The sequence below is a fragment of the Lepisosteus oculatus genome, chromosome 24 (assembly GCF_040954835.1).
Source record: "Lepisosteus oculatus isolate fLepOcu1 chromosome 24, fLepOcu1.hap2, whole genome shotgun sequence".
Taxonomy (NCBI): domain Eukaryota; kingdom Metazoa; phylum Chordata; class Actinopteri; order Semionotiformes; family Lepisosteidae; genus Lepisosteus; species Lepisosteus oculatus.
Window position 1 is genome coordinate 14,493,396 of NC_090719.1, and position 26,630 is coordinate 14,520,025.

Sequence of the window (26,630 nt, forward strand, 5' to 3'; positions counted from 1 at the left end):
CATCTAAAAAATTCCATGCTGTTGAGGTTTTGAGGTCTCTATTACCGAACACAGTTGGCACTGATTAGTTTTAGAGATCTGCCCTTCATCTCCTGAAGGGAGCCCAAGTATTGGCTTCAGGTGGCTTTGGATGAGAAAATGGCTCCTACCTAGTTTCTGGCTTGACTTGGGTTTGGTGGCCGGGATGACATACCTGGCTCCCCAGGACCCCCTATCCTGTCGCTGATCCTGAACTCAACTGTCAAACGAAAATAATTTTGCAGCCCCTATTGTTGGAAAAAATAAAATACAAGTGGTTTTATTCTTCAAGCATGTGATCATTGATTATTTTGAAACACAAGAGTGAAAACAGTAGCTCCCTGTTTGGTGTAATTGCACCTGGAACAGCAGTTGCACTGGTAACTGTACAGAGCTTTGGTTATAGTTGACAACTGACACTTCATCACATTTATAAGTCTTTTTGAGATTAGAGCGTTATCACGCCAGCATTTTTAACACGAGGTCGTTTCACGTGCTGAGAAGCGAACAGAATGAAAAGGCAGGAGCACATCTCCATGCAGATGTACACGATGGTCACAATCTGCTGCTGAAGAAGTTCCTCTAAAAGCTAGGCTACCTGTTAAACCCTGCACACCTGTGATCAGCATGCAGTACAAAAGACACTGAACAAGATCTAAACAATTCTTAATAAAGCTGTCACTCGCAAGCTTTCAGATCTTTTGTATGATCTAATAAAGGGCAGTGTATCGGTTTCAATGGAAGACATCCAAATAATGAGATCCAGCTCCAAGTTGCTTATGTATATGTTGAAATCTCATTCTGGTTATCAGTCGGAGGTATATGTGCAGAAATAGACATGACTTCCTTTTGAGAAGTAGCCCGATTCCTTGACTCGGTGTGCATAGGTTCTGAATGTTCCTTGCAGTTTAGAACAGGGTCTAAGTGGTATATCTGTTTTTAAACAATATACACATTTTAGGGTTTACTGCACAAAGCCAATGTGATGGAATTAACTCTTGATGCCCTGGGAAAGGCTGATGTGTAATAAGGGATATCTCGATGCGTATCATTCACATCGGGCTTCGGGTTCATGAAATCATCCGAAAAGGTTTTGAAATATTCCTAATTATCACACGCTATTTCGAAATGACTTTGGCACTCGGGGAATGAAACGGGAGCACCCCTGTTAATTTCAATCTCTAGTTCAGTAGACGCCAGGCTTGGTGCTTGTAGCTGGGAATGAAAGACTTCAATATTGGGAAGGAGAAAAAGAAGAATTCTTAAATCCCAGCAATGTGGAGACATAGCACTCACCTCCAGTGAGCCATTGGTGCCATGCCCACTTCAGTGTTAAGCTAGGAGTGTTCAGCAGCTAACTTTATAAGTTGTATTTTAACGTTGAATTTTCCTTCACTTTAGAATGTATGAGTTCCGTAAATCTGTAGTATCTCTCTCTCCTTGTTTTTTTTTGCTTATAAAAAGGCATGTGGAGAGCAGCTGTCTGCTGGGTGGATAAGGTGTGTTACTACATGGGTTTTCAGGAGTGCAGGCTCACAGAACACAGCCCCGAGCTCTGTGCTGCTGGGCCTGTGATCGGTCTGTCTTGTTACTGCCGTTCTGTGTAGGTAAAGTTTGCTCCAGCCTGGAATTCCTGACACTGTGCCAGCCTACTGGCAGCTCAACGTGTATTAAAATTCACCATGACTCAGATGAACTGACACAAGTCTTACTGCATTCTAAAGGTAGGCGAGGAAGTGTTTTCAGATGGTTTCATCGGCATTAGGGGTTTTGCGCATTACTCGTATTCCTTTCATTTAATTTTTTTCCCCAGTTTCTCTGGGAAGCAGATGGAGATGTTTTCAGTTTTGTGTTGTGAAAACAATTATTTTAGTTCCCGCTGGTTTATTTTAAAGTGCTTTAAGCCAGTGAAATGCAACGGCACTTGCTTTAGATCCCTCATTGCTTTTTGGTAGCTATATTAATGAGAGCAAAATGGAACCTTTAGACTGGCGAGGTTTCCTTTCCATGTCTTAAAAGTGCAATATACAAGTATATAAATGTACATTATGCTGCCTCATTGGAGTATTTTTACTTCGTTGTTTAAATCTGTTCACCACAATCTAAAACCAAGCACGGTTTCAGTACTTCAGTGTTGAGCAGATATTTTGCTGATGTAAATGTGAGAATTTCAGACTGTGTGTTTTTCGCACTGAAGCTCTCTTGTCTGATTGCAGTACCAGAGATGAGCAGAATGCATCTTTTAAAAGTGCATGCTTGCCACAAAATACTACTGTCAATTCTAAAGTACGAGTTTTTCTCTCTCTCTCCTCCCCCTCCCTCCTTTTCCACCTGACAGACCAGCCGGATTGTAAAAAATTAGCACCTCCCAACGATCGTAAGTAGTGCTGTCCCTTTCCTCTCCCCGTTCCCTGCCAGCTCACCTCGCCCTGTCCTCCTCCCAGTTCAGCGCTTCCAAATAGTGACATGCATGTTGCCTGTTAGCTGGTCTGTAGATGGAAAGAAAGGTTATTTGCTAATGGGATGCATTTTAAGAGCAGGATGCATTCCTTTGGATGCCTGATGTTTAACTTGCATAGTTTCGGGAAACTCTTAAATGCCTGATAATGTTCGAAATCAAGACATGGTTCAGTGTTGTGTAGGTGGTACATTTTAATGTTGTGGTTCGTGTCGCTTTACAGATGCTGTTTGGTGGTTGTTGTTTTTTTTGCGCTTCACGTGATATTTTACAGGTATCCCGAAGCTTTGATTTCTTAATTTTCTGGGCTTTCACATTGTGCTCCTCGTTGTCGATGCCGCCAGACATGCGGGGGTTCCGGCGATCATTCCCATTTCATCCCCTGTCCACGCGAGCTCATGGGGAGCCTCATCGTTGTGGGCGCCGGGGCACATCCGTGGCGTCGGCGGACCTGCAGTGGCAAGGCCGAGTCGTGTTTTGGAGAGGAGTGCCCGTGTGGCCGGGGGTATCTAGTTTTCCCAACACGGACGGTATTTGCTGCAAGCCTGTGTTCAAAATAAGTTTAATCTCTTTTTGGGGGGGGGGACCTGGGAAGTCAGGAGCTGCTGTTCAGCACTGAAATCTAATTCCTACGCGATTACACTGCGGCGATATCAGCAGGAATAAGAAACGGCAGTCGGCAAGGTGTAAAAGAATATTTTAGACGTTTTGATCTTGATTTAAAGGAAGATCATAAACCAGACATGAGAGGTTGCCTCTCTTGATGTCTTACATTGGTGTTTTCGGGTGGTGATGTAGGGGTGTGGTAGTTTGCAGCTCTGCCCAGCCCCCTCGGCGTCCTGGGTTTGATTCAGGTGTCTGTGGGGAGTTTGCATGTACTCTCCTTTTGCATGGCTTTTTCTTTGCCAGTACTCGGGATTCCTCCCAGAGACGTTCCAGGCTGGTCCTGATGGGCCACTCCGGGTCCCGTGCCTCTTTGTGTGGCCCCAAGATGGACTAGCTTTCTGCCCCCAGGAAAAGCAGTTTTGGCAACTAGGCAGCAAATATTGCTAATCAAAATGCTGACTGTCAAGGTATTTTCAGGATTGCGTCCGTATATACTTCAAAGCACCATTTTATAGTTGACTTCTGAAAATCACAACTTTAAGTTACTTTGAAACTTTTTTTACATTGCATTGCCCTGTCAGCAGGAGTTTAAAAAGAAAATCTTGCATGTTACTGATAACTTTATCGCAGTAGAAATTGCTCATTCTTTTACCGGTGACTTTGTTAATATGAAATAATCCTGCTCTTGGAAGCACTGTATAATGTAATCATTTTGACGTCCTAGGTAAAAGCAGATGTGCTGAAAACCTAGATTTTATGAGGCATGAATTCAAAAACCGTTTTTAACAGCTTACATGACCTTGGGGTTGTAGGGACCATCAGGTTCAGCCCTCTTGCTTTGAGTTCTCGATTGGTAGAAGATGACAGTTTTGCCGAAGACCGTGTTGAGGAGCTGCTGGCCCAAAACTTATTTAAGAACAGTCTATTTAATTTAGTGGAAGTAATACGGTACATCATTGAAATGTTCATAGGTGTGGAACACAATCCTGAAGATCTTAAGCTTTCAAGATTCACACTGGGAAATGTTGGAGTAATAATGATGGGAATGTTTTTTGGGTGGGCAGTGGGGTTCTTGACAGTTGTTTAAACCTACTAACTTACAGCCATAAGAGAACCAAAAACCAAGACTGCTGCACCATAGCCCTGTGGCAAACGTTCACTGCCCTGATGTTTAAAAATCCTCCTTTCTGAAGTTTAATAATAAAAATGAACTTTATTTTATATAGCGCCTTTTAAAGGTGGCTTCTCAAGCTCGGCCCTCAGCTGCTCTACTGCCTGGGCTAGAGGTAGAGATCGGTTGCCTTGTGTTTTTGCAACCTCATGTTTGTTTGAGAACATGCTAAACAAGCCTGCTGAGCTCATTTCTAGCCCTAAAACTTTCCTAAGTTGGTCCCATGGACATTTTGGTGACCCAGGGGGTAGGAAGAGCCCCAAGGATCTGTTGGAGGACTGCCTGAAGGAGTTTGCCCTGCATGTCCTTTAATGGCCTGATGATCACACTGGGAGCTCTGATTTAGGCTCAAGGACATGTTTGAAGCGAATGAGCTCGTCTTGTACAATGGAAGCTAGTTCGTTGCACCGATGAACTTTGAACTTCTTAAAGCCAAGTGTTTTCCCGAAAGGCAGCAGATGGAAACAGCAAGCATCTCCCCAGCACCTAAATTAACACTGGAGATCTGAGATCACTGCAACCTGTCCGCTTTCACACACAAATATTGCAATTGTTTTTTATTCAGGCCCATCGTAGTGTTGGCTGTGTTCTTGAGCCGTGCAGTTTATCACTGCTGGTTTTAAAAGAAAATGGGCGACTTAAAAATAAAAACTGCAGGATCTCTGCATCTCCAGCGCATGAATCTGGACAGTTGAGTTTTGTTCTGTACGCAGAACATAACTGTTCGCATTAACTCAACGCAGCAGAAACATCGGAGGCGCAGAACAAAGACCCATCATGATAAAAATAAATGTTATTGTTGGAAGAAATTTACTGTTCTCCGATTCTCTGGTATTTGTTCATATGGCAGTCAGTTTTCATGGATGAGTAATATTTTCTCCGGTTTGTTCTGCTGTTTTAAATGTCTGAGTGTCCATCTTGCATACACAGGGAGTCTGGGTTGCCATGGATACCCCCGAGATATTCCCAGGAGTTGTAGGATCTGTGAACTTGCACCCAGCTGTAACAAAAGTGTGATATAAAATGAGTGGTACCATTACCACACCTCTTTTTCTGATGTGGAAATGCATATGTGATTGAGTTAGCAGAATTAAAACTGGTTTTTATTTCCATCAGACAGGTTTATGAACAGTTTACACTTTGAAATACATTTGTCTTTTGACATTGCAGTACACTTTCAGATCTTGTCTTATCCCCAAGACTAACTATATGGCTAACTAAACTCCCTTCAATTAAAAAAAAGGAAAAGCTTAGAAAAAATGTGCCTAAATCTTCATTATGTACATACAGGGATGAATGCTTGCAACTCCCCTGGGATAATTCGTATAATTATTAATGTATTGGGAGACACTTATCTAGATCTGAAGTTCATTTGTTAATCTTTTTCATAAGATGCGCTAGAGAAATTCATGTACACCAATAAATTGTGGGAATTAGCTGTCCAATGATAGTTAAAGTCAGTCGGCTCAGTACAGTGCAGATAGTGAAAATAGGTGATCGGTGACAGTGCAGGCTAGTGTTTGACCATCAGTCAAGAATTCTCGTTGAATGCCCACCAGTCTCTTAAAAGGTGGGACTGTGGCAAATGTCTGTCCTTTTCTTCATCTGAAGCAAGGATTAGGTACTGGTTATCACGATGTGAAACCTTTAGTATCAAGTACTGAAGATTGCATCAAAAACGAGTTGTTCTGCAAGACGCCGGTAAAATAATCTGGAATCAGTGCAAGTGGAAGGCAGCCCTCAGGTTCCTCAAAAGCTCTTTGCCCTGCTTCGGAAGAATCGAGAGTTTTGAAACTCTCGAGTCTGTAAACGGGCATCTTAAGGTTTATACCAAAGCTGGAAGATCGGAAGTGACCGTTTTAAATCTGCAACACTAGTGCCCCTCATATCGGCAGCCTGTGCAGTGAAGTAAGAGGGTGATGGGGCTCACAGCAGAGAGGCTGTAGGGTTTCTTAAGGCAGCTGTGTCCTGGGTTGCTGTAGCACATCGCAAGTCTCAGGATGTTCAACACTTGAGCCTTAATTTTTAATACCGTACGGCCGCATTATGCAATAGACGTTTAAATCAACGTTGTAGCTAGTTTTGCTTACCAATCAACGGGTGTACTCGACTTAAATTGTGTATGAAATTAGAAATAAATCCTAGAAGTACCGAGTTGTCATTTGAGTGTTGGGCAGGCCACGGCTTTTTTTTTTTTTTTTTGATGTGGGAAGTCCAGCCTTTTAGAGCTTTGTACTACCCAGGCTACTCCGAACACAATAACATGCGTATCTGTGATATACAGAACAACAACCTTGTCAAGGCAAAACGATTTCTTTAATGATGAAACGCTCTGAATTCATTGCCTGCAAAATACTGCTCACTGGTGTAGATCTTTTTCATAGAAAATGACATGTTTAACATGGTCCCTTTAGCCTAAAACAATTATGCATTTTATTAATTGAATCTTCAGAGCCTTTGCAGACTGAGAAACCACCTATGCTGATATTTCCAAATGCTTTCCTTCTCTACGGTGCTGTGTGAAAGTGTTTCAGTATGTAGAAATGCATTGTTTTCAATCTATGTGACCTTTAGTATTCAAACTACTGACTAGTAATGGATGCATTCTTTGTTTGGGAATTAAAGATTTCATTGGAAGTCAGACACTGCAGGAATGCAAATGCTGTTACAACATCTATAGATGAGTTGTTTTTTTTTTTGCCCTGTTCATACTTGAGCAGTGACTTTGAGGTGTGCCTGCCTTCAGAAGAAATGAAGTGACACCCTAGTTCCCATTTGGTCCGATTACAAAAAAAAATCAAGAATTTTCTGCTCAGCGGGCACCATCGTTTAAAGAATCTTATATGGCTTCTACTGTATTTCTGTGGGAAAAAGTGAATTTGGGATCACTGCGTGGAGGCCAACTGCATTGGGGTGCCCCGGAAGCCGTATTGTCTGTAAGTTTGGAAAATAACTTGTAAAAATATCTGTGTAATCCCCCTGAGCGCTCTTCAGATAAATATTTTAGTATAAAGGCTGCGCTGCTGACAGTAAGCCAGAAGTTGACGGCCCGAGACTGAAACCTGTCTTCATCTGCTCCAGCTTCCCACATTCCGTCCTGCAGCTCTTTAAAACGGTGCGTCTCCATCATGCAGCACAATTGCATCTGTCAATCGGCTTAGGGTTTGATCAGTCCCGTACACATGAAAATGCTCCTTTTTTTTTTTAAGCTACAGATCTGTTCAAGACCTGCCGCTTTCACACGGTGGGGAAGGACTTTCTGGATTGCTGAGCCGCTCGGTGAAGACGGCCAACTTGCCGCGTTTAGGTTGAACTCCAACTCCCCCCCCCAGCTCAAGTCCATTAGTGCTTTGACTTCCACCCTGCAGTCCAGCAGTGCTCCCCTGGGGGTGAGATCCTTGTGTCCAGATACAGGCAGGGTGGGAGATACTGCAGCTACTCCTTTCTCTGTAGTCCAGGAGCCCCGTGAGAAATGGGACGTCTTCCAGCCTCCCGAGTGGCTGCTGTTGTCCTCTCTGGCAGTCGCCTGCTTTTGCAGCTGTGTGTGTATGAAGAGCTTGAGTGAAGGATTTGCAGACGGGGAGTTTTGAGAGCTGTAGATTTGTTATGGATGAGCTACCATCCCTTAAGCAGTGCAGGGTGGGTACGTGTATGTTTGAGTAACCTTCATTTGTGTTTTTTAGATCTTTTTTGATACCGATTTTGTAGGGGGTGTGAAATGCTCAGTTGTTTTTCAAAATCCAAATTAAATCGGCATAAACTGAAGAAACTGGCCTTTCAAAAGGAATTGGTCTTCTGTTTTGTTCCTCTTGGTGCAGTTACAATTTTTTTATATTAAAATGAGAGAGTCTGGATCAACTAAAGAATGTGCAGAGAGTTGGTGAATAGTCATTCCTCGGTTAGTTTGCATGAAGGTAATAAAAGAACCAACATTCTCCTGCAATATCAATGTTGTGCGTCCAGTCAGGGTAAATTATATGCACACCTGCAACACAAAAACCACAGTACCTGGGGAAAAATCGCAACCAGATTTTTAATTCATGTGTTGCAGCCCTTACTGTGGATTGTGACAAATTGTAATAAGAATGCAGAACTCTTGCAAATCGAAATTACATTAACAAAGGAGAAAATTTCCCCCCACCCCCAAAGTCAAATTGACACTTTTTCAGATGGAAGTGCTGCAGACAGACCTAGGAGCAGCAGCAAAGTGTCACCCCCGTCTTTTGAGGAGAGTGAAGGAGTAGTGGAAGAAAAAATATATTTCCAATACTTGGTGCCAGAGTTGATTAGTAGCATTTTAATAATGCTTGCATCCTTCTCCTTCAATTTACAAACGTAATTCCTCCCATGCGAAGTGTTTGTAAAGGCACAAATTTGTGAATCAAAAGGTAATTCTCCCTAAGCTTATATGTTAATTCCTCTGATTGGTTCCTGAATCCTAGAAACATCACAGTTGTCAAGTTTGGCTTTATGTTGGTCATGAGAACATAGTGGCTGATTGCACTGAGATGTTTCTCCACCTGCAGCAGGAGGGCGCTCATCAGCAAAAGAATTGGATTATTTGTTCCACAAATGTTCATTTTGGGAATATTGGGCAGAAGTTTGCAGGCTTCCCTGTGGCAAAAAGTTGTAAATCGGTTGTTCGTAAATAGAGATGTCTGTAGGTTGCAAGGAGTGAGCTTCAAAGGCCAGATGTGGGGAACTGGTGAAGGAGCAGCACAAAGGATTTTATCTAATTAACTGCAACTAACTGTTCTGAATGCTAGAGGTTTTAACTCGGAAGACAACTTGAAGTGACAAGTAAGAACACGGTACATTACTCACGTCTTCTGACTCCTGGAAGTTAATACCAGTGTCATGAATTTATGACCGAGCGACTGCCTGTGTAATTCGGTGAGATTTCACTTGCTTGCTGGGCTACAGTTGTGTACAGTGATTTGCTTCAGGGGTAAACCTCCAAAAGCAAAATTGTTTCATCAACAAACATCATTCAATCCCACCTGCTAGTTTTATTTGTGTAGAATTTAAAGGTGATGGTGTTATTCAACATTCAGGATCACTCTAAGATGGATCAGCCTGTGATTAAGCATTTGATATATTGCTCACAACAAAACTGTTTGAGGGACTCTCTGAGAGGCTGGGTTTAAGCAGTCTTGCATTTGCGATATTTAATTGGGTATTGTACATCCACATGGTAGCATGTTAGGAATGTCTGAGACCATAGGAAGTGGTTTGTGTGGTTTATGTAAATGTGATTTTCCAAATGCCGAGAAGTCCTAACTGCAAAATTTCAGTACATTGGGGGAACAATTGTGTGAACCAGGGTGGATCACTAGTGACTTGTAACATCCGAGCTCAGTACTGGCAGCCTCAGAGCCTGGGGAAGATTCGCTCTGATCAGCAGAGGTTCCGATTCTGCTAACTTGCAAAAAAAAAAGTTTGAGTCTGAGAGTGTATGCACAGTTATTAAACTGCCCTCTGACTTTGCAGATGAGCCTTTCTGAAGCCCTCTGTTTCCCTTGTATTAAACAGAGGCACACGTTTCACTTCACAAACCTTTTTCCCCACTTTGTTCGCCCCCTCCCCATTGCAATCACAGAAAATGGCCTTTCATTCTGCTGCCTGAGACACTTTGTTCCGCTGAAGCACAGTGCATGTAATGCCATCAGCGGCCCGATCTGCTCAGGAGCTTGCCCTTGCCGAGACTCGTGCTGAACCCCCTCCTGGCGAGCAGGCTGCTTTCACAGACCATGCACACATTCCAGCTGTGCGGCCGTTATAGAAAATATTGACAGAACCATCTCATCCATTTTCTTACTATCTGTCCTGGGTCATTACACATTCAATTTGCCCATAGTGTTTGAATTTGTTTTGTATTAAGCTTTAAAAGATGAAAAGTTAGATTAATATGTGCTAATACTGTGGCTTCTCTCTCTCTCTCCCCCCCCCCCTCACAGTAGGTAACCAGCTCGGAGCAATGGTACATCAAAGGTGAGCCTGGCCTATTCACTGTATTGATAGGGTGTAAGTAGGTATTGATCCGGTCGTTTTCTGCAGGGCCCCTCGCAAGCCCTACTCGCAGGCGGGGTTACCAGCTGGACAGAGGCTGGAAGCTGTCTGCTAACTATGGAGCCTAGTAGGGAAAATGGATTCTTGGAGGATAATTGTTTTGCATCATTTTCCACTGCAACAGGTGGTTGTAGAATTTTCTCTCTTCCGCGTCTCTAACAGGGACAGAATTTCCATTTATTTTTGTTAAGGTAGAAGGAGGAGTTGCACATGGTTTCTCTTGATCCCTGTGCCTTTGTGGGTTTTTATATTTTTTGCATCAGGTGGCTGATTCCGGCCTGCATCAGCCTACCTGATAGAGATTTTTGTTTCGGTCGCCTTGAGTCATTTTCAGATTTGCTAATAGTGATCTGTATGTGCACACCACAAGAACGGACAGTTTCCAATTTTGTCACCCAAGTGACAGCACGGGTTTTGCAAGATTGCAATTTCCCAGGTGGGTGGGTGTGCACTGAAGATTTGGGGTTCAGATGTGTGACTGAATCCCTTATGGTTGAAGTTCCATTTAAAAACTCTCATCTTCAAATGCAGTTTTTTTTTAATGTTTCGTGTGCGAGTGCACCAGACTTTTGTAGTAGATAAGAAGCTACACAAGTTTATCAGGCAGGTTTCATTTTCATCTTAACCCAAAATATGGAATAGTAACTGACCTGTGAGGTTTACATCTGCCTGTGTTTGTTGGTAAAATTGAGAAAAACTTAACTGAGGAGCAGCAGGTGTACAGAGTCTTCTACCGTTGTGAAAGTATATCTTTGGAACACTTAACTCCCTGCGTTGTTTCAAATTCTGTTTCTAAAAGCCTCCTGCTACTTAAGCTTCAGGTAAGCGCAGAAGGTAGTGTCACAGGCTGTTCAGGGAGGTACGTGGCAGAAATGAACTAATGGAGTTTCACTTCTAACGTTTGAGATTCATTGTGGTTTCTTACATTTCCTTGCAGGGCTATTATGACAGAAGACTTCAAAGTGCCTGATAAAATGGTTGGATTCAGTAAGTACACGTTTTTTTGTGGATTTGAAGGTTTTTTTGGGGGGATAGGAAGGGATTGAGCGTCGTGATCAGTCTCTGCAAAGTGAAGGAGGTCGCGACTGATGGGGGAGGTGAGGTGAAAGCCAGCTCTTCCTGGTTTTTGTCCCCATTGAACTACTTTACTACAGGGGCCTAAACGTGCAGTCCTTTGGAGCAGGGGATCTGGAACAGAGCCTCCAGCCATCATAACAATGCAAAGCGTTATTCTTGCATAAGTATATGCGGTTCAAGGAAAGGAAGGAGGATGCCAGGCGGCTGCTGATTAAACTTTTGCCCACCTGAAGTGCGAAATCCACTTCGGATCAATTACTGTAGCGTTTATCCAATAAGTCGGCGAGACACCGAGCTCTTCCCCACTGTTTCTTCTGCTCTTTTATATTCTGAGCTTTATTTTTTTTTGTGTGTTTTTGTCTCTTGTCGATATGTTTACATTAACAAAACTCACCACCAGCTAAGAAATGTTGCAAAAATGTTTTAACTGGATGCTCCTGAGCAACATGTCAAATGTTTATACGAGATTTTCGCTTTGGTTGTTGACTCGGGCGGTATTTTAAACAAGCACGCCTTTGTGTCTCCTTTTTTTTTGCAGTTATTGGCAGGGGAGGTGAACAGATCACAAGAATTCAGCTAGAATCTGGCTGTAAGATTCAGATCGCTGCAGGTAAGGCCACTTGGAGACCCTGTGACTTGCATGCTGGGATTGAATGCTTAATGAAGACGTATGACCTGTTCCCTTGTTTTAAAAAATAATGGTTTCTTGTTCTCTTCAGATAGTGGCGGTATGATGGAGAGGCCCTGTACGCTGACTGGGACCCCAGAGAGTATAGAGTAAGAGCTTTGTATATTTGAAAAGTTGAGGGATGCATGACAATGCAAAACTCTATTGTTACATGCAAAAATATAAGATAATATGCGCAGTCTTTGAAAGAATATTCAAGACTTATAGCATACGTTGTTGAAATAATAGTGGCCGAAATCCAAAGTTTTAACTTCTGTTACTTTTTTTTTGCAAATTACATAAGGAAAAAAAAATGTTGATCTTTGTTTGAAATGTACCCTGTAATTCATTCTCGTTGTACATTTACCTGTTTAATTTTCCCCAAAACGCGTTCCTTTCGAAATACAGGTGGCATCCTTTTAACAAGCTTAGTGTTACTACATTACCCAGAATGCTGAAGGCACGTATCTGCAACCTACCCTGAGCGTTGCATGCTGGGACCTTTGCTCACAGGAGACCTGTTTGCTATTTTTGCTTCCCTACTCATGTAGATAGGTTGGCCCTGCAGAAACAGAAATGCGCGGTTATTGGTGTTGCTTTTGCGCGCGGTAGGTAGTTTTGTGGCATGTTGGCAAGGTCAGTTTTCTACCTTTTGCCTCGAAAGATGCTGTTTGAAACTCCATGCGGGTCGGTACCGGGCTTTGCCGACCAGCTCTGTTCGGTTATTCTGGTGCTGCCACTCCTGGACCAGCTGGAGCTGGTTAAACACTGCGCCCCGAGCTCCGGGCTCTGATTGGAGAGTTACCTCGTGGACTGGGCCGCCCTCAGACTCCTGAACTCGTTGCCCTGCTAGTCCGTCCTGCTGACGTGCTCCGGGCCTTTTCCCGCTGGGCGATCCCGACTCCCCGTGGGCGGGCGGCCGGCCCGGCGTTGGCAGGCTGTCGCGGCTGTGGAGCAGCCCCTGCGCTGGCGCTCCGCCATGCCCGCCTGCCCGCCCGCTGGGCGGGTCTCTGTTGGTCAGCTCCTTGTTGCCAGGCGACGACTGTGAGCTGCTCCGTCTACCTGCTGACACGTCACCGGAGCCCTGTGCAGACGAGCTGGCAGCGCCGAGGCTGGTGTCCGCTGGGCGCTGCCTCTGGTCCAGTTCCACCAGTAGGGATGGCGCGGGAGCTTCTGTCGGCTCCGGTTCGTGAGGGCTTCGTGTCCTGTGCCGTCCCGCGGTTTCGCTCCAAGGGCTTCCCTCTGAAAAGGCATTTTCTCCGAGCTTTATAACCTGAAGGACTCCTGCAGTTCTGGCCCCGAAGTCACAGGTCTTGTGCCTCTTGCTCCTACCCAGGCAGTCTCGGCTGGTCTTGCCTGGCACCGCAAGCTATGAAAGGTTACAAACGAGATAGCTTGTTCCATACTCCCACACCCCTTTGGGTAAATCATCATGCCTTTGGTTTTCATGCACTTCCACGTAGTTTCCACTTGTACCCTCTGGTTTGTGTTTCGCTGTCCATTCTGAAGCACTCCTACTGTCGCCTTGTGTTTTAGGGTTTGTTAGCGAACAGCTTTTGGTGGCTGTGCTACGAGTCTCCTCCAGTAGCTTTGGTATGTCTGATCTTGAGCAAAATTCACAACTGAAAGGGAGCTTCGCATGAAAATGTGGTCAGATCCCTCACATTGGTGCCTTGAATTAAGATCCCCATTACCGTTTCTGGCAGAAAAAGTGCTGTGCATGTTACCCTGTGTGCACACTGGGACAGAGCAGCGGGAGGAGGGATCCCAGCATGCTTTGCAAAGGGGAGCTTGTAGGTCTTTGAAACAAGATCCTTCTGCGTTCTTCCCCAGGAATGTGGCAGGACGAAGCCTGCTGGGTAAATGGAAGCAACTGTATTTCAGGAAGCCAAAGTCACGCACCTAACTAGAACATGTGTTGGTTAAGGCACTGTCCATCCATCTTGTGGCATTTCTGTACTTTGTTGACCGTTGTCATGTGAAGTGGCTGATCTTTTTTTTTTTCCCCTCCTTCCCTTGTCAGGCAGGCAAAGAGGCTGCTGGGACAGATAGTGGACCGCTGTCGGAACGGCCCCGGGTTCCACAGCGAGCCGGATGGCAACAGCGCCATTCAGGAGATCCTTATCCCAGCCAGTAAAGTGGGGCTGGTCATTGGGAAAGGGGGGGACACGATCAAACAGCTGCAGGTGGGTGCTCCTCTTGCGTCTCGCGAGAGAATCGGTTTGCTGGCCTTTCCAGAACCCCTTCTCGTCTCGTGCTGCCGTTCCTCCCAAATCGGAATAATTTTCACCGGCTTCCTCTGTGCCGCTGTCGATGGTAAAGATTAGAGCGTGTTTTTGTTTTAGGCTCTCTTTCGAATTGAAGGTTTTAGCTGGGGGCTGGCATGGCAGGGGTGCAGTGGTGAGCATTGCTGCCTGGCAGTGTGGGGGCCCTGGGTGCTGTCTGTGTGGAGTTTGTATGTTCTCCCTGGGTTCCTGTGGGTTTCCTCTGGGTGTTCTGGTTTCCTCCCATGGTCCAGAGACACACAGGTTAATTGCCTTCTAAATTGGCCCTGGTGTGAGTGCCTGTTTGTCTGTTTGCCCTGCAGTGCACCAGTGTCCCGTCAGGGTGTATCCTGCCTACTGCCTGCTGCTTGCTGGGATAGGCTCCAGCTCCCCCTTTTTTAGATAAAGCTTTTAGAAAATGGAGTGATGGGAATTAGCAGGGGATGGTCAAAGGATCCACTTGATGACACGAGAATCGCAAAATGAAATATTTCTAGATTGAAAAACTGTTAGCTAATGTAACCTGCATCTACTCGGCAACAGTCACAGAATGATTACGGGCTAAAACAATTCAAGCATGTGTCAGCACTGAATAAACTTTCCATCCTTGTGAGAATTTCTATAATTGGGGGGGAAAAACATCCAATTGTCACGTGCACGTTCTTAAAAGGACTTGCTACACAACAGGAAATCAGGTCTTCAGTCCCAGTTCTGAAGCACACATGCCGTCGTGGAGCGACATCTTCGTTTATTCATTCAGAATAACGGCGGGAGGCGCTGCGATGTTGTGTGGACACGCAGGGCGGAGGGAACGGGCCGTGGGAGCAGTGAGCAGGAGATGTGCTCTCAAACTTTTAAGGACTTTTTGTCCGTGACTCATTATCCAGTCGACTGCCCCCCTCAAATATTCAGTTCATAAATGTGACAAGTGGTGAGGCAGCCAGCTGAGCACTGTGGGAGTTGTGGCAGGTTTGCTGCGCCAGGGTGCGCTCAGCGGGACTCCTGAGACCTCATGGACACCTGCGCCTTTCCAGTCGGCGAGAGACACCATTACTCATAATGCAATATGGAAGAAGGGGAAAACCCTGGTTTCTTAAAAAAAGGCTGGACAAAATCCCTGTATACATTAACTACTTGCTTCCAATTGAACGTCACAGGCTGGGTGGCCTCCTCTTATTTTGAAGAAGGCTCCACAGCCGAAACGTTGTTTTCTTTCTTCTCTTTTCAGCCTTGAATAAACCTATTACTTGTTCCTTTGCAGTCTGCGCATGCTGACTCAGCTACCACCTGAACTGATTTTTTATTTATGTGCGTTGCACTTCTCGGTGTTTGGGTTGAAATCTACTGGTTGTAATTTTGATTCCTTTAGTGAGTGCATAGATTTAAAACCAGACGCATTCAGCACCTTTCTGTTGCTTGCTGTTGAAAGCGATGTTCCTTTTTAAATATAATCATCCACCCAAATACTGTAGGTGTGTTTAAATTCATGGACAAACTATAGCTTGTATCCCAGTATTCCTCCATTGGACTGTTTATCTGTGACCTTGACGGTCCTTGGGATAAGGCAGCTATTTTTTGTCCTCTGTTTTGTTTAAAGTGCTGTCTCTGGGCAGGGGGAAAAAAAACGTTTCTTTGTGTTGCCAGGAAAGAACGGGTGTGAAAATGATCATGATCCAAGATGGGCCCATGCCAACAGGCGCCGACAAGCCTCTGCGAATCACTGGAGATCCGTACAAAGTGCAGGTGAGTTTGCAGGAGTCTTAAACCGCTGGCGAAGACTTCCTCTGTCGCTGGCGACGCGGCTGAGCGCGCGCTCTCCTCATTGAGGAGGAATCCTGGCACTCCCATTGCAGGACTTTGAAATACAGTAGCTTATTTGCTTCAGTGCCGCTTAATTACTGTGAACACGAAGGCCGCTGAAGAAATTAATAGCTGGAAAACGGACTTTCATGAAATGGAACACAAGTACCATGCCGTTGTCTGCCGCTATTCCAATGTAATACGCCAGACGTCCACTGTAGAATTTGCGGCCTGAGCATTGTGAAAGCTTGCACATAGTCTGCTGCTCAAAGTTGTCCAGTCCTATCCCTGGCTTCATAAGCTCGGTAATTACTCTGGTTGGTTTCACCATAATGATCTCTGCCACGTTTCTGTTGTTCTTCACCATCTGTGTTGCACATTAAATGACGAAAGAGGCAAATCTGAAGGCTTTGTGAGGCTCGAGACGCCCTGTGTGTTGTGTGCGTTGTCTCTTCTGCATGTGGGCCGCTGAGCGCATGAAACATTTATGCGGTAGCTTTGCTAATTGAATTCAATTCGCCGGAAGTCTGACAAGGGGCCGGCAACAGAAACAGTCTGGAGGGCTGAGCTCTGAAGGGTACATTTGAAGACGAAAAAAGCTGATGCCTGTGCGTCCTCTGCAGCAAGCCAGGGAGCTGGTGGCAGAGATCATCCGGGACAAGGACCAGGGCGACTTCAGGAGTGGCAGGAGTGACTTCGGGTCTAGGCTGGGCGGCAGCAGTTTGGACGTAAGAGAACCATCTCCTCCCCCCATCCCCCCCCTCCCTCCGGTGTGTGGAGATGAGTACAACTATCCCACTCTAACCCAGTGTTCTGTTCCAAAACCACAGGTGGCGGTTCCCCGGTTTGCAGTGGGCATCGTTATCGGCAGAAACGGGGAGATGATCAAGAAGATTCAGAATGACGCAGGAGTGCGGATCCAGTTTAAGCCAGGTTTTAGATCTTTTCTTTAATACTGGTATAAAGCTCGCGACTTTATATCTCTTGCTTTTGATGTGACTGTATTGAAGTGGAAGAGAGGAGCACCTCAGTAGCCAACGTTGGGTGAGGGTTTATAATCGGCCTCTGTGGTCTCATTGTAAATGCATGAGTGATGGGGTAAAACCGTGTGAGGTACCGTTAAACAACAGCATCGGGGGCTGCTGTAGAATGCCTTGCACGAAATATCATTAAAGATATATTGTTCTTCAAGGACCTAAGCCCTTACTAAGCGCTCTGATCTTCTGTGCACAGATGATGGAATAAGTCCAGACAGAATCGCCCAGGTGATGGGGCAGCCAGAGAGATGTCAGCATGCTGTCCATCTTATAAACGAGCTGGTCCACACCGCACAGGTAAAAAAACATAACGGCAGTGTCTTTTCATTCAACTTCTTTAGTTCGGTGCGTGTTGTCTCATAATGCCTTCATTCCAGTGATCCTTCAGAAGTTCAAAACTGGCGATATGTGCCTTCCTGTGTAGCTGCAGATTTAATAATTACAGCCTTGCGATGTTTTAAAGCACAGAAAGCTGACTGGAATAAGCACACCACAGAAACCCATTCAGTGCAACACAGAGTTTGTCCCTAGTCAGTACTGAGTTTTGACTGGAGTTTTACACGCCTGCTTAGGAAATCCAGTCACAGTCTGCTAATGCCTCCGCTGGACAAAGTGGTGACCAACACATCTGGGACCACCATCAGATAGAGCAGAACAAGAGGTGGGACTGGAAATATGATCAGAGGTCTTTATAACTCCATCTTAGTTTTAAAATTTGGCGTTCCCCCTGTTAAAAAAAAAGGGCATTTCACTGGTACGTTTTCTTTTAGTCTGTAGGCACCTTGCGGAATTAAAATTTGTGACTGAACAGAAGAGGTTCGGGAGTTCAAGTGTCATTGTTTTGTGAACAATTTAAAATGTTCCCTTTGTACTTAAGACAGTACAAGAACAAAGATATATCCCCCTCCCTCAGCCAAAGTTTTCTCATTTTGGGCCCACAGAAAAATTATAAGGGAAACCCCATGTGGGAAGTGTATGACTACATGAGAACTGAACTGCATAGAGTCTTGGCTCATTGAAATACTGTATCATATCTGAGCACATCTCAGTGACTAAAGCACTTGTGTGCAGTCTCCTCACATTTCAGAATGCCAGCTTATTCTGTGGATCGCTTGCTAAGCGTTTTCCCATTTTTTCACAGATTTTAAGAACAGCTTAAAACTTTAATACTGTTCTGTTGTGAGCTCGTGTTGAATTCAGAATTTGTGCGTTACGTGGAAGCCTTCTGTATTAATATATATATAAAAGGCATCCAAATGTGAAATAGTCATAACGCTGAACAACTCGCAGTATGAAAACTCTACCAAATATTCATCTCTTTTCTGATTTCCTGTGCGAGGCAAGGTGTTTTGGAATTTAAAAAGTGGGATGTGGTAGATTATAACAGCTATGACAAAGTAAAACAACTAAATTATTCTCCATCAGCTGTTTATGTAACATAAAACAGAAAAAAGTGCATTATAACCTTGATTTTAGTATAACAGTACATTTTCTACTTACTTTAATTTCTAATAAAATTACTCTTTGGGATAAAATATTTTTTTACTATGGTTCCCTGCTTGTGCACCAAATTAAAAATATTTAATATTTAAAGTTTTGGTCGGGGCTATAATATTAAAGAGCAAATATTACCAGCCAGCAAACCCCAATCTAAAATTTTCATCTTCTAATATTAGTCCTGGCTATTTCTTTAACCCTAATTTATCTGCAAAAAGTAGATTTTTTTTTTTATCTGCAGTTCTTTAGAAATATAGCCTCTTGTCCTGTTTTGAAATTGTAGGTTTGCAGCTCTGCATCTCTAGTTTGAAAAGTTGGCCTTCCACCAGGTGGAACCAAGCCCATGAAGTCTAGTTTTTACTCTGAAATGTAGAATTAAACAATAATTGCATAACACCGTATTTACAAAGCCCAGGGACGTCCAAACAATTTGCAGTAGAATGTGAATGAAGCCTTTGGGATACAGCAAGATTCCTACAGCTTTGAAAATGTTTGTACAGTGAAGCATGTCACATTTTGCTTGCAGATATCACTTTCTCTTTGCAAATAACCAACTGAGTTGCAGAATAAACTTGTACTTCCTAAGTTTTATAGACAAACATTTGTGTTAATTTAATAACAGCTAATCAATGTTACATGAACGTCTGCCATGCCTGCTGTCACTGTTATCTTATAAATATCAGGGAGTGCTGTGGACATGTTTTTTTCTGCATGAGTGAAGTATTGGTTTCCTGTAACACAAGCTTGACTGTAGCAGTAAATATCAATTATATATGCATTAACATGATGTCTTTACAATAGCTTCAGAGTGTTCCCTGTTTCAGAATGTTTTGTTCAGAATTTTATAGTTTATGAAAAAAACGTTCTGTTTTAACCTAATTCACACAACTCTTAGCTTTCTTACTCAGTAAACTGTAGTATTTTTTTTTCCTCATGAAATTCAACAAATTGCTTAGCTCTGCAGTCGGTCAGGTCAGTGTCTATTGCTGTGCACTAAGTTAGAGACCTACCAAAGCGCCCCTTGCAAAGATTCTGACTGGGAACTTGAATTTTTTTTTAATGGAAAAACCACATGGCATTTTTAAAATGTATCCTTGAAAAGCCTAGGACACTGAGGTGTAAAATAATGTGGTATGTCAGGCTTTGTAATGAAGGAACATGTGAGTTCCAGGACACTGCATGTGCCCAAGTGACAGAATCGTTTTTTTCCTCAGTACAGAACCCAGCACAAGTTCTAAGTGAGCCCGGTGTGTGGTAGATAAGTTAATGGGAATGTCTCCTTCGACGCTGTGGTTCAGTGGGAGTGACCTCCTTACACCGGTGTACCAGCAGTTCAAACGGCAACCGGCGTCCTCTCTTCGGTCTTCTGATCTGTTCGTATGGCAGCGCATGTCAACCATACGAGTCAGAATAAATCTGAACGAATTGGACTGGTGACCACCCACCCACTGTAACTTCATGTCCAGATTCCAGGGCTTCTCTTTTAAAATCTGTCTAGGGAATGTTTAGAGTTCACTGCGAAATTCTTGATTTAAGAAAAAGAAACAGTCTGTGAAACGAGTACACAGACCCAGCAATTTTTTTGTTTTTTGCTTTTGAAGGAGCGGGATGGATTTGGGGGTCCGGGGGGTCCCAGAGGAAGAGGCCGGGGTCGTGGCGATTGGAACCTTGGGGCGCCAGGGGGTCTACAGGAAGTGACGTACACGATACCCGCAGACAAGTGTGGGCTGGTCATCGGGAAAGGTGAGGGCGCTTCGGGACCCCGGGAGACCTGCCTGAGAATCGGCACTGCTGGGGTTGGCAGGAGTTTTGAAAGTGATTTGTGTGGGTTTTTTTTCCCCCCGTTCTTGTTGTTGTAGCTGAAAACCAAATTACTCTTCACAAACCAGATAACATTAGTATAAGCTTGTTGTTTTACAGGTTGGCACTTCACCACTGAAGTACGGTTTTCTTTAGGTTTGCACACTGACGTTTAGTGTAGAAGAAACGATCTGTAGTGTGTGTGTACTGTACTCGTACACTTATGTAATTGTGTGCGTGTTACAGAATGAGAGGAAGTTCAACTTGTGAAACAAGTAAAAACATCTTCTGTCCTTCAACAACTCCTGCATGTAATGAAACCCTGAAAGACTAGGAGACTAAAGAAAAACGACTTCTGATCCATAAGCTCTGTTCTTGCTCTGGGTATTCGGAGAGTGGATGTCCTTAAAAAAGTCCTCAAAAACACCCAGCAAACTCTCTTTCCCCCTCACACTGTCAACTTTTCAACAAGTTAGAAATTCCATCTGTATCTGTGCTAAGAGGATGATTTTGAATGTGTTTGGAGAAAACGGCAGTGATTTATGCATTCTTTTTGTTTTTAAATGTATCGTGATTTTTTTTTTGTGTTCATTGTATCTACTCGGTTACTTTTCTCTTAGGCCGATTCAGTTCAGAGAATTAAGTGGCTGTATGTGTTTTAATCCCTGCTGCTGTGCTTAAAAAGTTTATAATGAGTCACCAGCACATGGGTGGTCACCATAATTCCCTTTTCTTCACATATAAGAGCATATATTGCTCTTAAAAGAAAGTGCCATTCTTTCCCTTCCCAAAGCACTTAATGAGGGGGTAATGTGTGTAAAGTAATGTGACGTTAATTGTTAAAGGTTCATAATAACAGCCCTCAATCACGGGGAAGATTGCTCCCTACGTTTAATGAGAGTGGCTTTCAAGGCAATGGAGTCGAGTTAGAGAATGACAGAGTCGAATTAGCTTATTGGCTATTCATGTTCACTCTATTGCCTGCTATTTAAAAGTCATTGACCATTTGAAGATTGGCTGGTGGTGTGTGTATGGTGAAGGGGGTGTTTCACCTATAATAAAAACCACAGCAATAGAAATGTCAAGTACCTTCTGTGCGGAGAGGGGGGAACAAACAGACCCTGGTGCTTGGGGCCTCTTCCCTGAATTAGCATAAGAAACAGGGCAATATTGATGGAGAAGTCAGTGGGTCTGGGGCCTGTCAGCGCTGCTTTTTGGCGAGTTTGATTAATTGCTTTACGATGCTAACCCTGCTGTCACTGGGCTTTCTTCCCCATGTGTGTGCGTGGTGGCTCACTGGAGGACTGGGATTGATGGGAGACCCGCTGGTCCCTCCTGCCTCCCTGCATTAGTCCTGGGGCTCACCCTCCAACTTTACTGCCCCCCCCCCCCACCCTCGAGAAACAACTCTTCTGGGGGGGGCTGTTTCCATGCTTTCCGTCTTAAAACCCCACGAAGAGGACGGGCTGCCGAGCAAAAGCGTTTTTTCCCATTTCCAGAAAAGAGTCCCAGACGTCACACCACCCGTTGTCAGAACGTTGGGGTTTGGTTTTTGTTCATTCTCTCCTTGATTTTTTTTGGGGGGGGGTTTCTTTCACTGGGAACCTTGACAGCCTGTAAAGTAACCTTTTGCCTGCAACAGGCTCACTGTCGTTGCTTCCCTTCACCCCAGCTCGGGGCTGCAGTTCTCTCACTGTGGTTTCCTCTGAGGGGAAACACTGCTGGGTATTTTTGAATCCTTTGTTCTATCAAATAAAAGCAGCGTTTTGGGTTGTCCTCGTTCAAACCAGGTGCCTTTATCCCGTTTCTCTGGGTGAATTGTGTTCACCCGATGCCGTTTTTGTGAGCGTCAGGACATGACATCGCGCAGCAGCCAGGCACTTTGGGGAAATGTTTTGGCCGCCCGTTCCTGGATATGGTTTCCCCGGGTCCGCTTAATGCAGTTTGAAGTCCAGTTAATGAACTCGTTTAAGAGCGTTCTAGGTGACAGTTTGCCGGCCTTCTAAAAACCTCACTACCTCCTTAGCGCTGAAGAGGCACTCCCAGATGCATCGCGCTGTCCCAGTGCATCGTACCATCGCGTTTCGGAACGCAGCCAAAGGCAGAAAGCCCTGGCCAAAATGACCTAGGCCGAGATGTAAAAAGTTTTCTTGAGCGGAGCTTTAATATAATTTCCCATCAATGGATAACTCTGTGAATTGAGTAGTGTCTGTTTTCTCTCTTTCACCTCGAGCTCATTATAGCTTTATTAATGCAGAGGTTCGATTTGGTTGACAATGGGTTAATGGCCTGGGGGCAGTCTGTTGAGCCCAGTGAAGGGGGCCGCAGGAGGAGGGGAAAGGTCGCGGGGGGTCGTGGAAGTGTCACCCAGAAGTGAACAAACATGTAATTGATGTTCGGACATCCCCGGCTTCCCCGCATCACTGCTCTGCCTTTTGAACTGGGAGTGGGAGGAGGGCGGGCCGCGTCCTTATTCGAATGAAACGGAGCAAGAGGGCCGAGGAGCGGGGAATAAAAATCTCAAGAGCCGGGAACATGCCCGGGAAGGATACGCTTTAATCGGGGTTTTTTTGGCTTTCCTTTTGCCTGGATGTTTAATTGCTCCCTTCCACACGTTCCGCCGAATGTCTTTATTTGCACTGCTAGTGTCCTTGAAATGCCTCCGCTCGTGTAAGGGGAAGTGGATTTTTGTCTCCCAATTTTCACGGGTTTAAAAAAAAAAACCCCGTTTGAAGTTGCTGTTGGCCGTTGATCGAGACCTACTTTAATGCTTCGAGGACAATTGGCTAAAGTTGGCTGGATTGATGGACAAAGAAATCCAAGAGTTGCCCTTTAAACTATATAAAAAATGCAGCTTCGGTGACCGGTTCCTTGTTAAATTTTAATTCAGTGAGGGTTTTTTTTTTTTCCTAAGGCCTTCAATGGGGTCAATAGAAGGTTTCACAACGGCAAAGGTTTGTGTTGCCTTTTGAGAAGTTTTGAAACGACTTCAAATCAGACCAGTTCTTGCTTTTTCGGAAGGCTGTTGGGCCCATTAGCGCGAACCTGAGTTTTTAAAACGTTTTTTAAAAAATTGTGGTGAAAACGACGCTGGAAATGTTCTTAATGGTTTAACAGCTTTTCTCTCCTCTATCATGAACTGTCCCAGGGTGCTTTCAAACATTCAAGGGCGTAATGAATTAAAAGTGCAAGAGATTTTCCGTGTCGACGGGGGAAATGAACATTCCTTCTTGCTGCTAAAATATTCTTTTTCATGGCCGGTCCACAGACACGAGCAGGGTTTTCGGTTTTCCTGGACTGTCTCCCGTTCTGTTCCCGGTCCGCTCCGTGTTCACAGCCTTTGAGCCTCTCTGTCCTGTCGTCGCTCAGGTGGAGAAACGATCAAGAACATCAACCAGCAGTCCGGGGCGCACGTGGAGCTCCAGAGGAACCCCCCTCCCAACACCGACCCCAACGTCCGCATCTTCTCCATCCGTGGCACCCCGCAGCAGATGGAGCTGGCCAGGCAACTCATAGATGAGAAAATTGGGGTGAGAGAAGCTGAGCACTTCCCGTCTCTCTGAGGCCAGCGCGCGGGTGGCAGAGATGGCCGTATTTCGTTGGGGGTGCTGTTGGTGTAGGTATTCGGAGGATTCTCTTTGAAACTCCCTGGGCAGGCAAGAAAATTACAGGTATCTCGCATCAAATTATGCCTCTGAAGTGCCTGCTGTGATAAGCTTTTGGAATACAGTTGTTGAAATCCGTAAATAGGCTGGGTTGCTTACGGATATAGGCTCCTGCTTTTGTTTTCAGGATGAACTGCGGCTTCTCTTGCTGAGTTTCGGTACACCCGATCAGGCTGAAGGCTGGAGCACCAGTGTTTTCGGGTTCTGATCCATTTTGAGGTGTAGCAGTAGGACTCCTTAAACCCAAAACTCGGCAGGAAAAGCTACAGTTCCTCATCTGAGTGTTTTCTGAGTTGCCTGCCTGACTGTCCCAAGGACAGGCATGCTCACCCTTTGACCTTTGCTGCACCTGCCCTGTTCTATCACTTGACCCTCATCTTCTTTTTGACTCTAGGGCTCAGGGATGGGCGGAAACAGTAGTTTTGGCTTGAACCCCTTCACTCAGGGGCCGGCTACTCCCCACCAAAAGTAAGTACGGCCCACGTTTCCTCTCCTACAGGGGAACTGCAGCACTCTTGTATTCCTGGGTTGGAAAGAATCGGCACCGATGAGAGTGCTTCAACCCACAATGAAAGTAAAATGTGCACAGTAACGTGTAAAACCTCCGGTTTGCATCACAAGATAAAGTTTCTAGGTATGCGCAGCACCATGTTCTGCAATTCAGAACGAGGCAACAAAACTTCCAGTGAGGTGAACTGATCCTATTACGTTGTAAAGAAGCAGGCATGTGAATTACCTCTTTTAATCCCATGGAAATATTGCTGTCGAGTTTTGCCAGCAAATGCTACATCTTAACTCGGCATACAGATCACCTCGTGGAATATCTGCTGCGCAACCTGTGTTTGTTCACTCGTGCTTCGCATTCCATCAGTCATTACGGGGCCTAGTGAGAAGGAAACGCTGCTTCACCTCGCAATTCACGGGACCTCGAATGCCAGTTTGCAACATGGCGACTTGCAGTACTTTCACAGAGTTCACAATTTAGTGCTCAATTCGAAATTTCTTTTTTTCTGTAACATTATTGGATTTAACACTTAAACACACTTAAACGCATAAACACTTGTTGAAGCTTTGCCTGTGACCCGGATTCTTCAAAGCATGGCTTGGATGGGGGTTGCCTTTGGCCGGATTCCTCTTTGAGTCGCTGTGTACATCAGTGAGCCACCTCCCGTTCTTCCTCTTAGTTGTAGCTCTCCTGTAAGACGCTTTCCTCCTCTGTGGTCGTTACCAGTTCCGGGTTTGGGGTGTAAAACGTTGCTCCAGTTTATTACGAATGTGGTGAAGCCACACAAAACTCCAGAAATGCAAGGGTGGTACAGGCGTTGAACTTTCTCCATTGATTAGTTCATATAGACGGGGAGTCCTGTGAAATACCTGATTGCACTGTCTCCCCGTGTTTCACCATCCTCTCCCCTCTCCTCGCCCCAGCGGACCACAGACATTCATGACGGGAGGATGGGGGACAACGTATCAGACGTGGCAACAGCAGAGCCAGCAGGACCCCAGTAAGTGCCTCCTTGACTTTTTCCCCGTGCCCTGCAAGGGGAGGGTCTCCGTTTCTCCCTGGCTCAGTACTTTCCTGCAGTCAGGACTCGCCCTCCTGGATGCCATACTGGCACAGAGAGAGACGTGGGCTCATCTTGAAGCATGCTTGCCTTCTCTCCCTTTCCTTCCCTCTGTCACTGACATTTCTGATGAATATCGGCGAGCAAAGCAATCTTATAAGCCCAGCACTTAGAGCAGCCTCCTGTTGGGGAGGAAAACAACAGCAGCAGCAATGAAAGATGGTGCATTTCTACAAAGTGAACAAGCAGCAGCGTTTGATCTGGTGCTGTTTTATTATTATTTAAGTATTTAAAAAAAATCCTCATGCAGACTCCCTGTTTTCAAACAGTGTAATCTGTATTTGGTTACAGGTCACAATGGATCACAGACCGGACAGATGGACTATTCCAAAGCCTGGGAGCAGTATTATAAAAAGCTAGGCAAGTGCTGTGGAGAGCAGGCTCAAGCATTTCTTCCAACCTGAATCCTTGCAGATGCAGAGGTTTGGAGCTGTAATAAAGCATAGGGAAGCAGAGAAAACACTGGCAAGGCCCATCCATGCACTCTCTGTCCTCGTGTGAATGCTGCGCTCGGCTGCCAGGAGACATCCGCGTGCTGGGGAATGAAAGCACAGCGCCATGTCCGCAGCCTGCCCTCTGAAAGGCATCGCAAGGGGTTGCGTTTCTGCCCCAGCAGGCTGGGGAGGGGAAGGGGGAAAGGTCAGGACTCCTGCAGGCTGTCACAACTGACCAGCCTGTTGAAGAAAGAGACCTTGGCTTCAGGTTTTCCATTCATGTGCCAGAGTATAGCCCCACCCCCCAAACGTGCGCACACACACACACCGCTTGGCACTCTCCTTGATCGTCTAATAGCACATCCTGGAGTTTCTGCCCTCTGCACACCATTCTGCCAGCCGTCTAGCTCGTTTCTGTATGTTTTGGAGAACGACAAGCCGC

At 45.1% G+C, this 26,630-nt stretch overlaps 1 protein-coding gene across 6 annotated transcripts in view; it reads left to right on the forward strand.

The window, feature by feature from the left end:
* The window catches only part of fubp3 (far upstream element (FUSE) binding protein 3), a 40,677-nt gene that overhangs the window by 7,763 nt on the left and 6,284 nt on the right, over window positions 1-26,630 (forward strand). For 2 of the 6 annotated variants that reach the window (XM_069183224.1, XM_069183222.1), the window contains exons 3-15: window positions 10,211-10,244; window positions 11,260-11,309; window positions 11,938-12,009; window positions 12,119-12,176; window positions 14,090-14,252; window positions 15,975-16,073; window positions 16,754-16,858; window positions 16,940-17,063; window positions 17,364-17,464; window positions 20,266-20,407; window positions 23,834-23,994; window positions 24,524-24,597; window positions 25,558-25,634. In XM_069183224.1, the coding sequence (XP_069039325.1) occupies window positions 10,211-10,244; window positions 11,260-11,309; window positions 11,938-12,009; window positions 12,119-12,176; window positions 14,090-14,252; window positions 15,975-16,073; window positions 16,754-16,858; window positions 16,940-17,063; window positions 17,364-17,464; window positions 20,266-20,407; window positions 23,834-23,994; window positions 24,524-24,597; window positions 25,558-25,634 (1,260 nt within the window). Of the gene's footprint in view, window positions 1-10,210; window positions 10,245-11,259; window positions 11,310-11,937; window positions 12,010-12,118; window positions 12,177-14,089; window positions 14,253-15,974; window positions 16,074-16,753; window positions 16,859-16,939; window positions 17,064-17,363; window positions 17,465-20,265; window positions 20,408-23,833; window positions 23,995-24,523; window positions 24,598-25,557; window positions 25,635-26,045; window positions 26,115-26,630 lie in introns of all 6 variants that reach the window. The other 4 variants (XM_069183223.1, XM_069183225.1, XM_069183220.1 and 1 more) reach the window with 3 other exon arrangements.